General features: G+C 37.5%; 1 protein-coding gene across 3 annotated transcripts; it reads right to left on the bottom strand.

Moving 5' to 3' along the window:
- Nucleotides 1-289: 289 nt before the first annotated feature.
- LOC140887932 (protein FAR1-RELATED SEQUENCE 5-like) lies at nt 290-3,493 on the bottom strand. Of its 3 annotated transcripts, XM_073295547.1 has the most exons (3): nt 3,379-3,493; nt 2,905-2,995; nt 290-2,787 (listed from the first exon to the last, which is right to left on the bottom strand). In XM_073295547.1, the coding sequence occupies exons 2-3, from the start codon at nt 2,957-2,959 to the stop codon at nt 455-457; spliced, it is 2,388 nt and encodes a 795-aa protein (XP_073151648.1). In that variant the 5' UTR covers nt 2,960-2,995; nt 3,379-3,493; the 3' UTR covers nt 290-454. The 3 variants fall into 3 exon arrangements, with proteins under 3 accessions (XP_073151648.1, XP_073151646.1, XP_073151647.1); XM_073295545.1 differs by having other exon boundaries at nt 290-2,995; XM_073295546.1 differs by having other exon boundaries at nt 290-3,059; nt 3,379-3,483.
- Nucleotides 3,494-12,802: the final 9,309 nt, after the last annotated feature.

Genomic DNA, 12,802 nt, shown 5'->3' with positions numbered 1-12,802 from the left:
GCAAAAAGTAAAATTCCTTAGCAAAAAAGGTGAAACCCTTTTATTACCTAGATCATATATATATATATATATATGATATGATGATAACAACGTGAGCATCTGCTGATGTGTCATTCACCTATTGTATGTGTATGCTGTCACGTCAGCAGGTGCTCACATGAGTCCTCACGATGGTTGCTCGCCATATCATATCAAACACCAATGTGAGATGTGTCACTCACCTATTGAATGTGTATGATGTCACATCAGCAAGTGCTCACATGAGTGCTCACGATGGTTGCTCACCATATCATATATTTATTTATTTATTTATTTATTTATGTATTCTCACTATCTGAATTTCTTGGATTCCATCCTTGACTCGAATTAACCTTAACAAAAAACAATCAAGTGCTTCGCCATTGAACAGCCAAATTGAGTAATCATGCTAAACTACAACTGAAAAGATACTCATTTAGGCCCTCGCATCTCTCGTCCATCGCTTCAAAATATATTGACTTGGAACTATCTTCACATTCCTGCAATCCAGAACTTTCAATGCATGGCTACACAAAATCCCGACCGACTGAAACTTCATGCAACCGCATACAACTGAATCATATTCCGCGGTGTACAAAACCTCAAATCCTCGAACCTGACCATATGAACAGACTATATACTCCACAGAGGACGCAGAATCAACACATTGGTTAACCACAAGATTTAGAAAATTTTCATATTCTCTATGAAACAGTTCAAAAATTATTGGTGTGTATAGGTCCCTCACCTGCTTCAGCATTATGATGTCCCCCATCAGTTTAGGAACCTGCTGACCCATATCATAATTAGCTTCCAATTCTTTGTAGCGCCAGTCATTCACCACTCTACCAAAATGCTTGACATATTGGAGAATATGTGATTCAGGTTTAAGGGACTTTCTGAAGCTGGTAATGGAATCCTCGGATAGTAATACAGTTTCTATATCGGCTGAAAAGACATGCTTACCATATGATAAAGCCCACTTCTCATGTAACTCGAATTTTCTGTGCAACCATTCGTTTTCCCAGAGGCCATAGGTATCCAGCAAACCTTTCCAAGAACTAATGAATTCTTCTTTGTCAGGATTAAAGAAGCAACCACACAAATCGCTTGCAAAAGAATCTGAGTTGGCTACTACTTCACTAAGTTGTTTGAGTGTGTTCTGGTATACTTGCCATGTGCACAAGCGGTGGTCAGAATCAGGAAGCTCAGAGACAATTGCCTCAGAAATGACAGAACCTTGGTCAGTGAGTATGGTTTTAGGTTTTCTTCCAGCCATTGATTTAATGAAAGTTCGGAATAGCCACTTAAAAGACTGCACCGTATCATCATATAGAAATGCAGCACCAAAAACCAGCACCTGCCTGTGATTATTTGTTCCTAAAAACAGTACTAAAGGCCGCTGATCTCGGTTCAAACAGTAAGTTGTATCAAAGCAAACCACGTCGCCAAAATCACCGTAGTCCACCATCATTTTCTCATCAGCCCAAAAGAAATTAGTCATTTGCTCTTCTACGTCAAGCTGTATACTGAAAGAAAATGAAGGCTCCTTCAATTTCTTGGTCTGAAAGTACCGGTGAATACTTGCTGCTTCTTCTTGCTTTATGTTCCAGGCATGTTTTGATGTAAGAATCATCTCATGATCCAAGGGATCACAACTAAAAATGTCTGGAGCCCCTACTCCAGTTAATAACAAATCGGCAAGTGATTTTGGTTGCATGCCAGAACACTCTGATGCACTGCTTTCTAATGTTTGTGACGACCTCTTCTGTGATCTTAGCGTTCGTACTTTACATGCGGGCACAAGTTCGTGATTATGGTGTTCTTCGAAGTGGGTGGCACGGTACCTTCCATCAGCCTGACGTGAAATGACTAATTGTGCCATGCACCCAACTCTCGTTTCTTTTCGAGGTCTCTTCACTTTAAAACCTCTCTTGTCTTTCTGTCGATAGCCTTCTCGGAAACATGTATATCTTCTAGATGCCACAGTACCGTCAATTTTACTCCTGTTGACATAATCCTTCCGAACACTGAAACCCATTCGTCCAGCATATGAATTATAGAACTCATAAGCATGATCTTCTGAGTCAAAACTCATACCTAGTTTTGGAACCCCATATGGCACTGGATTACTAGATGATTCTGCCTCAACAGCTTCAACAAATGATATTCTTTTCTGTGAGGGTAATAAATGAGCTGTGAGTGGAGTCACAAATATATGATTGTGATTTGTCTCAAAATGAATGACCCGATATTTTCCGTTGGGTTGACGTGTAATTGTCATATGTGCCAGACAACCAGTTCGAGTTTCTTTCCGGGGTTTATTCATGTTCAAATCATGCTTGGTAGATCCATAGCCTTGCCTATGGCAGGTATACCTTCTCGATACCACTAAACCTGTAACTTTACTCCTATTTATAAAATCTTTCCGAATGCTGAATCCTTCCATGAGAGCATATTTATTATAACACTTGTATGCGTGGTCTTCAGAATCGAATTCCACACCAAGCTTTGGCACTACATACACATCACCTTCATCATTTATCCCTTGAATTGATACAGATGAAGCACTGCAATGGGATTCGAGTGTTTCAGGCACGTGCTTATCCTCCACATCCGTTTCCACCTGGTTATAATCGGACACAACAGGGCAATGATCATTCTTGTCAATAGTGCATATTTCTGGGATTTGACCTTCATGTCCAGTACATTTGTTGAACTCAACATGATCAATGGATGAATCATCACGGCTAGTGAACTCGGGTTCGCCTTCACTATCAACACTATTTTTGTCAGATGAAGCATTCAGACAGCTATATGTGCTCTCGCTATCTATGTCCATTCCATCTTTGCTACAAGAGGAAACTTGTTGACACGGTGACGTACCTTCAAGGTCAAGGGCAACCCCAGCATCATAGGAAAAACTTGGAGCCTCGGTCATTTAGCATCCCCTTGAAAGATCCCAAAAGGGAAACCTCTGGAGGATGAAAATTGATGTCATTGAATAGCGAATCAATGGTGCTCTATTAAGTCTATTGATTCTGCAGAAAGTACAGTAACAACGTGTCTATAAAAGGACCATATTTTCTGGCCGAAGATGGCAATTTTCAAGCAGTGTGTAAACTAACAGGAATATCAACCAAGAGGAGATTGAAATTGGGGAACAAATACCCACATACATACACGAAAATGACATGATTTATGAATGTTGGAGGAGTAACCCAACAAAAGAAATTGATAGACTTTAGTTACAGGTAACACATCAGACCAAAGTTGGATTTTACATCTACAAATTTCAGCATGTATTTACAAGAAGAAAAGAAAAATGAGACACAGATCACAAACAAAAGCGAAAATAACCAAATCGAATGCGCCGGATCTGCGTTCCCGACCAGAGCTGGAAGAGAAGAGAAGAGGAGCGGCGCCTCTGCAGTAGCATTCAATCCAATCCTATCCAATGCAAGCGACACTAACCCCGAAGAAACGCGATTTTAGTTTGGCATACAACATTGTTACATTAACTTTGTTTTTTCCCTAAGTTGTAATTATCGTCATAAAAAAAAATTTAAAGTTATAATTATAATTAATGTTCCTAATCGTTCCTCTAATTTTTGCTTTTATTTTATATGTAAATTAATTTTATATCAAGATGGAAGGAAGGATAAAAACTTATTACTCCTACCTAAAAATATCAGTTAGAAAAAAAAATGTTTTTATATTTTTCAACAAATAAAAAAAATCTATTTAGAAACTTATATTTCTGGAGAAAAAAGAAGCTTCCACTCGAAACATATAAGATTAAAATGTTAGCAATATTGTTTCAATGTTTTATTAAGAGAACTAAAAACACTTGTTTGTGTAATAAGTCAATAACTAAACTCAAACAAATCGTCACGAAATATATGTATTGCTTTTACACAATTCAATTTCGCATCAAAAGTTGTGATCAAAATATGGAAGTTCCATATTTTCATATTTTTATCAAGAAGAACATTGTATTGTACACCGAATAATTATCAATAAAATGTTCGGATACAAATTACAAATTAACGGATAAATTTTTTTAAATAGATTAAGGGAAAATTTTGTATCTTATTCTGCATATTTTTTTAAATTAAATAATTATAAATATGAATTAATTAAATTATTAATAAATTTAAAACCAAATACATAAAAAAATATTTGCATATAGTGATTCTACTATTCGATCATTTCAAAAATAAATAATTATGCGCAATAACAATTAATTTCTGTATGGACTTCAACTCAATAACATTTTGGACTAATGTTTTAATAAAATAAATTGATCATATTATTTCGGGTCGCGTCGAAAATTTCATCAAAATGAGATGTTATTCTCAATCCCTCTCTTGATATTAATCGAGAAGAACAAAATCCCGAAAACTTGGGTCAAGAAAATATCATGTAAGGATTTTTTCGAGACAATAATGAGATTTGATTCAGAATAAGTGAGGATTTGAAAAGTTTTGTCAGCCCTAGAATAGATGAATGTTTGAAATAATTGTGGGTTTGATTCATCCAATCTAGAGACGTCAAAATTAGTCAAACGTTCGAGCCAACTCACCCCATCATGAAAAATAGGCGGGTTGGATTATTATTTTTATTGGCCAGTTTGAAGACAGGCCTTAGACAACCCAACCCCTTAGGGTCGCGCATTGGGACAGGGTGGGTTGAGGTGGGTTGGTCTGTCAGTTTTTTTTATACGTATTTTATCATATTATTTCAATGGCTTATGTATAGTTGACGTGATTTGAAATTATTAGTAGTGAGAAAAATAGCAAAATTTTCAGCATAACGAAGTTAACATACAGTAAAACATTGAAATATCGATTTCTCAATATATCGAAATATTTTGGTATGATATCATCATGTAATTTAGCAAACTTCGGTCTTTCGGTATACACCGAAATTGTAGCGACTCATCCCGGATCCACCACCTAATCAGAGGTAAGAGCATAATTAAGCATGCATTAAATAAAATAGCTGCAGAAGACTTAAATAGAAACAAACCAGCAGAATACAACCGGTTAATTAAATCAATATACAACCCATTCGAATTACAAATAATCCTATGGGTATAAACCTACAGCTAATCCCGTTGTCTTCAAGGTCACTGGCTACTCCAAGGTCCTTGTGCTCAACCCTGCACCTACACCTGCCCCGTCGAATAGGGTGTCCATATACACAGAAAATACTGGACGTGAGCTCTAAGCTCAATACAAAAACACGGATAAACATACAAATATGATGCATGAAAATGACAGGGTATCCATATCAGGGATAACTGTATACAAACTGATCATACTGGCGCCTAGGATATGAGCTCGTCACATTGGGGTAGCTAACCACTGTGTGCGACCACTCATTTCCCAATCTCGGACGCGGACTACGGAGTTCTCTAGGTACCAGTACCTCAGGGTACTCGATATCAAACGTCCAAACAGGGCTGAGCAACCCTAACTGGCTCATCTCAAAAGATGTACAGATATACAGGCACAAGATAATATGTACATGTCACATAACAATAATAACATGCAAAGACATAAATGTAACATATAAGCATGCATATCCACTGGCAATCTTAGTCAGTACTTACGTACCTTACTACAGGCAGTCCTAACAGTCCCACTCTAGGTTCCAAGTCTATCATCAACTCTACAATGCAAATACCCATGCATTTTTCAATAAGCTCTAAAAGCCTTAACTAAGCTAACAGATAATCCTAAATAATTTAAGGAGGCCATAGCTATACCTGCGTCCGTCATCAGTCCGCTGATGGCGACTATCCCGCAATTAGGGGCACACCCCTGCTGCAGCTCCACAGCCTCGAACACGACTCTACTACACGAGAATTGCTCCGCTACTATGTCAAACACTATCTGACTATGCTAAAATATATTCCTCACTCCAAATCTAAAATAAGAGTACCTAAAGCCCTAAAATAGAGCCACGCGGGTGAAGAAGAGGAAATTGGTGCGGCTAACAAATGAGCCTCTCGGCCCCTTTAAATAGGCAAGGGTTCGGACCGTCCAAACCTCACTTTGGACCGTCCGATCCTTGCATGCGTGACAAGTGTCCCTGCCAGCACTTCGGACCGTCCGATCCTGCACTTCGGATCGTCCGAAGTCACCTCCATGACGTCACTGATGACATATTATAATGGGACAATTGGACGCGCACGAATAGATCGTCCGAACTCCTCGGGGCCTCCGATCCTTGGCTTCGTTTACGTTCGGATCTTCCGAACTTAGTTTGGGTCGTCCAATCCTACCGAACCTTTCCCACCATTTTTGAGTGTTCTGGATCCATTTCCGAAGTCTGTTAACCCATCTGGAATTCTCTTAATCATGTTTTAATTAATTTAAACATGACCACACGATTAACTACTCATTAATCGTTCATTCCGGTTACGGGTCACTACAGAAATAATATTTATAATTTTTTTAAAAAATGATATTTTTAAGTAATGAAATTATAAATAAAATAATAAAACTAAGGTGAAATTATCAAAGTGACCAATTTTTAACTAAATTGTATTCTCAATAAAATCACTATAGCCCTCTACAATTTATAAACTAATTTTTGTTTAACAAACGGTATAATATCAATATCGTACTGACATCTCGATATATCATAAATATTTGGTATAATCGACATGTTACTAGAGAAATTTTGGTATGCCGATAATTTTTTATAATAATTTATGTATTTCTTTCAAAAATAATTGATAATTTTCAAAAAAAAACTTTGGCGGGTTGAACCGCCTTATCGGCAACTCTTGGCAAGCCAGGTTTTTCCCAACCCGCCAAGTTGGCGTTCGACCCAGTTAGTTGGTAGGGTGGAGTGAGCTGGTCCATTTGACAGTGCTCCTCTTACAAGCACTTTCCCGGATGAGTCTGTTGTATAGGAGATTTCTAGAATAGTTTACTTGAATATTGTGATTTGATAGCTACTGCATTTCTTAGAGGTTTAATTAATACATATCTAAAGATAACGACTATGAATTTCATTGAGATAACATAAAAAATAGTTGTAGTAACCCAGTCCTATTTTACAAGATTAAATGATTAAAGTTAATTAGTGATTTTAATTTGATTAATCGGACCAAAAAATCGACTTCAGGACGTCAGAAATGGTCAAAGGGTCAAGTGAACTTGGACAAGTTTGGAAGGTCCGAACGAGATCGGAAGATTCGAAGTGATCGGATCAAACGATGGTGGTCGAAAGCTAGATCGGAACGTCCGAAGGTGAGATCGGAACGTCCGATCGAGTTAGTCCATGCGCACTGTAGTTGTGACGTATCGTTGACGTTTAAACACGTAGTTGCATACATGAGATCGGAACTTCCAAATTAGGGATCGGAGCTTCCGATCGTGACAGTTTGGAACGTGACATGCATGCGGAGATCGGAACATTCGATCGGGAGTTCGGAACATCCGATCTTTGTCTATAAATAAGGGGTCTGAAATTCAGATTTGTGCACAAAATTCATCTCTCATCTCTCATTTATTTAGTGGTTTTAAGGGTTTTAGTCTTCTTTGGCGAGGGGTTGGCCTTGGCAAGGTGTTTTTGAAGTCGTAGCAGAGTCGTGCCCAAGTTTTGGGACCATCGTCATCAAAGGGCTGACGACGAATGTAGGTATAAGTCTAGACTCTTAGTAGCTATTGGAAGTAGCTAGTAGTCTAGTTAAGGAATTTAGATGATGTTTAGTAATGTATTATTATTTTGGAACATTGATATGGACTGTAGATTCCTGCACATCTAGGACTATTATAGAGGTACGTAAGTACTGACTTAGATTGTCAGTGGGTATGCATGCTTATGTGTTGCATTTATGTGTCATGATTTCATGTTATTGCTTTGATATATTATGTTGCATGTGCATAGATCATATTGAGCATGTGTCTATTTCGAGATGACCCTATAGTAGGGTTTCTCATCCCTTGTTTGGACGTATAGACACTGTGAGTCATAGTGACCGATGGGTCGAGCGAACTCTATTGTTCGAGGACATTTTAGATCCACGTCCGGTTAGGAGTGAGTGGATGTACCCAGTGGTTTGATTCTCCGATGGTACTGCTCATATCCTAGGTGCAGTTGAGAAAGTTTGATCAGGATTTGGTCCAGTATTCCCAGATATTAATACCCAATCATTCATTATGCATGTATCATATTTGTATATTTACCCGTACTTGCGTTCTGAGCATAATTCGCTCACGTCCAGTATTTTCTGTTCTTGGACACCCTACGGGGCATTTGCAGGTGGTTCACCCAGAGATTTGGGATTAGGCGGTGACCAAGGCAGGATTTGAGGGTTAACCACTAGGTTGTTTTTCATTTGTATTAGGGTTGTATTATTTGGATTTATTTATCGGTTGAATTCTGTTGGTTCAATATTTTGGTTAATTTTCGTAGTTACTCTGATTATTGTTATTTCATGCTTAATTAGTCTCTGATTAGTATGTGATCTGGGTAGGGTCACTACATTTATAGTATCAGAGCATGAAATAGGATTCTTTGGGACATAGTATTGATACTTTGGTAATCCTTGTAGATTAAGAATGAAATTCAATGACGATAGTAGCGATAGGAGTTGGGATAGCGAGGCACCTAGGCTTTCCCAAGATTGTCATCACCAAGATTAGCATCTGTGACTTGCCTTATGTGGATTCCAGCAAGATTGAGCTGGGAGGGATGATCCAGTTTTGAACTTCAGGTACTTCGGAGGATTGGTTGGAGTGCATGGGATGCTGTGGTCCATCTATCTTTAACAAAGGAAGGTATCCCTGAAGATTCTCCACTAGTATTTGGAGAGATTGTCATGAAGATCTTGTCTCATCTATCAGATAATGAACCCCTCAACATTGGAAAGATCCGGTAGATTAGTAAGATATATTATATCTTGTGAGGAAGAGGGTCCGACGGTAGTCTATGGATACCTTTGACTGAAGACAGAAAGAAACCTCACGTTCAAGGTCAATAGATGGAATGAAAGATTTCCGCATTTAGCCAGATTGTAAGTATTTGAATCATCTATATTAATGATTCTAGACACTTAATGTATTGGTTAATAATATCATTGCACATATTTCGGTGTGAATTGATTTGGATCTAGATTGTTTGTTTCAGTTAATTGGAATTGTAATAAGAATTGTACATCACCTGGGTTTATGGTTTAAGAATTTGATATAATTCTATGTTTGGTTGATGTGTATTCAACTATTGTGACTCATAGGTTTATTGAGTAATTGGTTTTAAGTACTTACTATGTAATTAATTCTGGGTGTTTTCCTTAGAATGGTTGAGTAAGTATGTGACATTTGAATTTTGTGCCAAGAATGATGTGTTTTCAGAGGCATACTTCATACCAGTCTATTTGGTTTGATCTGAGCAGTTTTTTTTTACCAGTTGATTTAGTCTGGACTTTGTTAGATTTTTGTCAAGTGATGACGGGTTTCATCAGGGCACAATGACGAATTATACCAAGTACTGTGGAGTGTGAGAATTGATGACTAGATGGAAAGGAAGCGCAACCCTATGCAATTATTGCTCTGGAAACCTTTCATGTTTCAGGGGGAGGGTGTTTTTGGGGGAGGCTACCTTAGTCTAGTGATTTTTGCAACAGTCACAGAAGTGTTTATTTATTTGACAGTCGGATTATTTTGTTTAGAATTAGTATTGTTATCGCCTGAATTCGTCCAGATATACAGATTGAGATTTTCTGTTGTCGGGATAGTTTGGGAAAGGATATTACTCAACAAATAATCGTTTGTTATTTGGATCTAATTGGATGGATAAATCTAGTAGGTCGACAGATTCATGCCAGTGATCATTTAGATTATTGCCTGACTTCGTCAGAGATATGAAATGAGATATTCTTGTGATAAATTATCCAAGACAGAGGATGATTCTTTAAATGGAATTAGTCCAGGGCTTAGTGCTTGAGTTAGTGTCCATTTCTGATTGGACAGGAACACCTTTGATAGTAGATCCAGACTGGTGCAGGAACAGTGACACTGATTACTATTGGTTATTGTCTGACTACGTCAAAGATAGGTGGAACGAACTCACTATTTGGAAATCCTGCGATTCCAAGTGTTTTGGGATTAGATGACTTCTTGAGGTTATAACTCAGAGATCAGAGTTTGTTGATCAGCATTGTAAGTTCTAGTGATCAAGTACGGTAAGTGGTTGCCTTAATTGATTGATCTTTTCGGGCTAAGTGTGAGCCACAGTAAATCATTACCAGTAGATGATACTGATTAGTATGATGAATATCGATTTGTAATTCGGTGATGGATATTTTGGATTTTGAGGTAATTGTGAAATTTCTGTATGGTTGGCGTGCTTAGGGACTTAATCAGATAGTGATACCTCAAAAAGATGTTTAGATCCACATGGATTGTTGACATAGTAATAATAACCCTGGTGTGCTATAGTGTTGACATCAGTCAGCAATAAGATGAACGGATCAGTATGGTCAAACAGTTTGATTTTAACTATGAATGTGATTTAGTCAGAAATGGGTTTCTAAGTAAATCTGTTGCAAGACACAGACAGTGAAACCAGTAACAGATAAAGTAACTATTCCTTATTAGATTAAGGTTGACTTGATTTTGTACTTAGCTTGGTACTAGAGTTTTTTAACCTAGTAATCTGAGACTAGACTCGATAATGTTACGAGTTTATCACAGAATGTCAGTTTCAAGGAATGGTTTATAGGGCATGGTACTCAGGAATCTCTGCAGTCCTTTTGAGATTATCATCGATAGGTTTTGATCTAACAGGATAGCATCAAGTTATTAGACATGGGGAAAGAATAATAGCTGAGACTTATTGTTTTTCGGTCTGGCAGGATTATTGTCACCGAATTTCCGGGGTGTCTTTTGGATGCGTTAAATCATTGTTGGGACTGATTAGATAGAGTTGATTCGAGCAGGATTTTAGGACTTTGCATCTATTGAGTGACCTGGATTGTGTTTCTCATGATTAATTAGTCAGGATTTGATGAAGGTTTATTTCTATCAGTGAGATGAAAATCAGCATCATTTGATCGGCATTTTGGTAATATTATTTCAAGCAGTACGTTGTGAGATAGATGTAATTGTTCAATCCAGATTTAGTACCAAGAGTGGTGTTAATCGACCTGAGTGTTCAGAAGGTTGGAAAATGGTTCCAAGTATAAACTTAAATGTTCCTGGAGGACAAGTATTGTGGACAAAGATATTGTTACAGTACTAGGTAATGACATATATTTGGCTATTTTATATTGATAGTATCATTTCGGGTATAAGGATTTAGCCTTTGATGATAAAGGATTTATTTACTTTCTCTTTTGGAATTGACATGGACTTTCCAATATAGTGTAGACAGTGCCAAATGTGTTTGACATTGGGGTTATAGTGATCAGTGACAGACTGAATTAATGATACAATGAAGTTTTATCGAGTCTATCTGCTGGATCTAGTCAGTTGTTGATAGAACAATGATTTTGCTTGAGGATATTCGTGCAAGATAGTGTTAATTTCCCAGTATGAAGGAATAGCTAGTGAGTAGTTTAAAGAAACTACCTGTATCATCTAAAGATGTTGCTAAGAGACAATGTCTAGCCATAGTTGGAAAAGAATAGATGAGATTATACCATTGTTGATTATTAATGTATGGATTATCGTGATAAATTGACAGTGATTGGAGAATCTGTTATGATTTCAGGAAAATCACTTAATAATTTATTGAGACTTAAGAATGACTCCAATCTTGAGTATCTGCAAGATATTGGAGTTATTAGATTGTAATTTGAATTCAGCCAAATGATTAAGAGATTCGATGATTGAATTTTGTCGCTTGGTCAACAGTGTTGTAATTCTTATATGGTAGAATTTGATATTAACTTTTGGAATACAGTGGAGTGATGTCAGACAGATTGTATTCAGATCGCTATAGGTGTTCTTGGAAGTTTCACTGTTCAACAAGATTTTGAGATTTGATCTCAAAGAAAAGCTATCTCCGAGGTTCATTCATCCATTTGAGATATTGGAAAATATTGCAGATTTAGCTTACAGACTAGTATTGCCGCCGTATTTGACTAGTATCCACGATGTGTTTCATGTATCCATGTTGCGACGGTATGTGGTAATTGAGTCTCACATATTGCAGCTGTCTGAGGTACAGCTGGATACAGATTTGACATATGTGGAGAGACCTTTGCGTATTTTGGATTATTATTTTGGGTTTCAGTGCGATATCTTGTAAAATGTTCAGATGTGATTAAAGAATGTTTTATTTAATATTGATTTTTGGCTACTTAAGACTTGATTTCGAGGACAAAATCTCTTAAGTTGGGGAGAATGTAGTAACCCAGTCCCATTTTACAAGATTAAATAGTTAAACTTAATTATTGATTATAATTTGATTAATCGGACCAAGAAATCGACTCAATGAGATCAGAAGATCCGAATTGATCGGATCAAACGATGGTGTTCGGAATCTAGATCGGAACATCCGAAGGTGAGATCGGAACTTCCAATCGAGTTAGGCCATGCGCACTTATGACGTGTCATTGACGTTTGAACATGTAGTAGCATGCATGAGATCGGAGCTTCCAAAGTAGAGATCGGAGCTTCCGATCGTGACAGTTCGAAACGTGGCATGCATGCGGAGATCAAAACGTCCGATCGGGAGTTCGGAACGTCCGATCTCCGTCTATAAATAGGGGGTCCGAAATTCAGATTTGTGCACCAATTTCATCTCTTACCTCTCATTT

The sequence above is a fragment of the Henckelia pumila genome, chromosome 3 (genome assembly GCF_033568475.1).
Source record: "Henckelia pumila isolate YLH828 chromosome 3, ASM3356847v2, whole genome shotgun sequence".
NCBI lineage: Eukaryota > Viridiplantae > Streptophyta > Magnoliopsida > Lamiales > Gesneriaceae > Henckelia > Henckelia pumila.
Note: the sequence above shows the minus strand (reverse complement) of the source record. Positions and strands in the feature narration are given on the sequence as shown.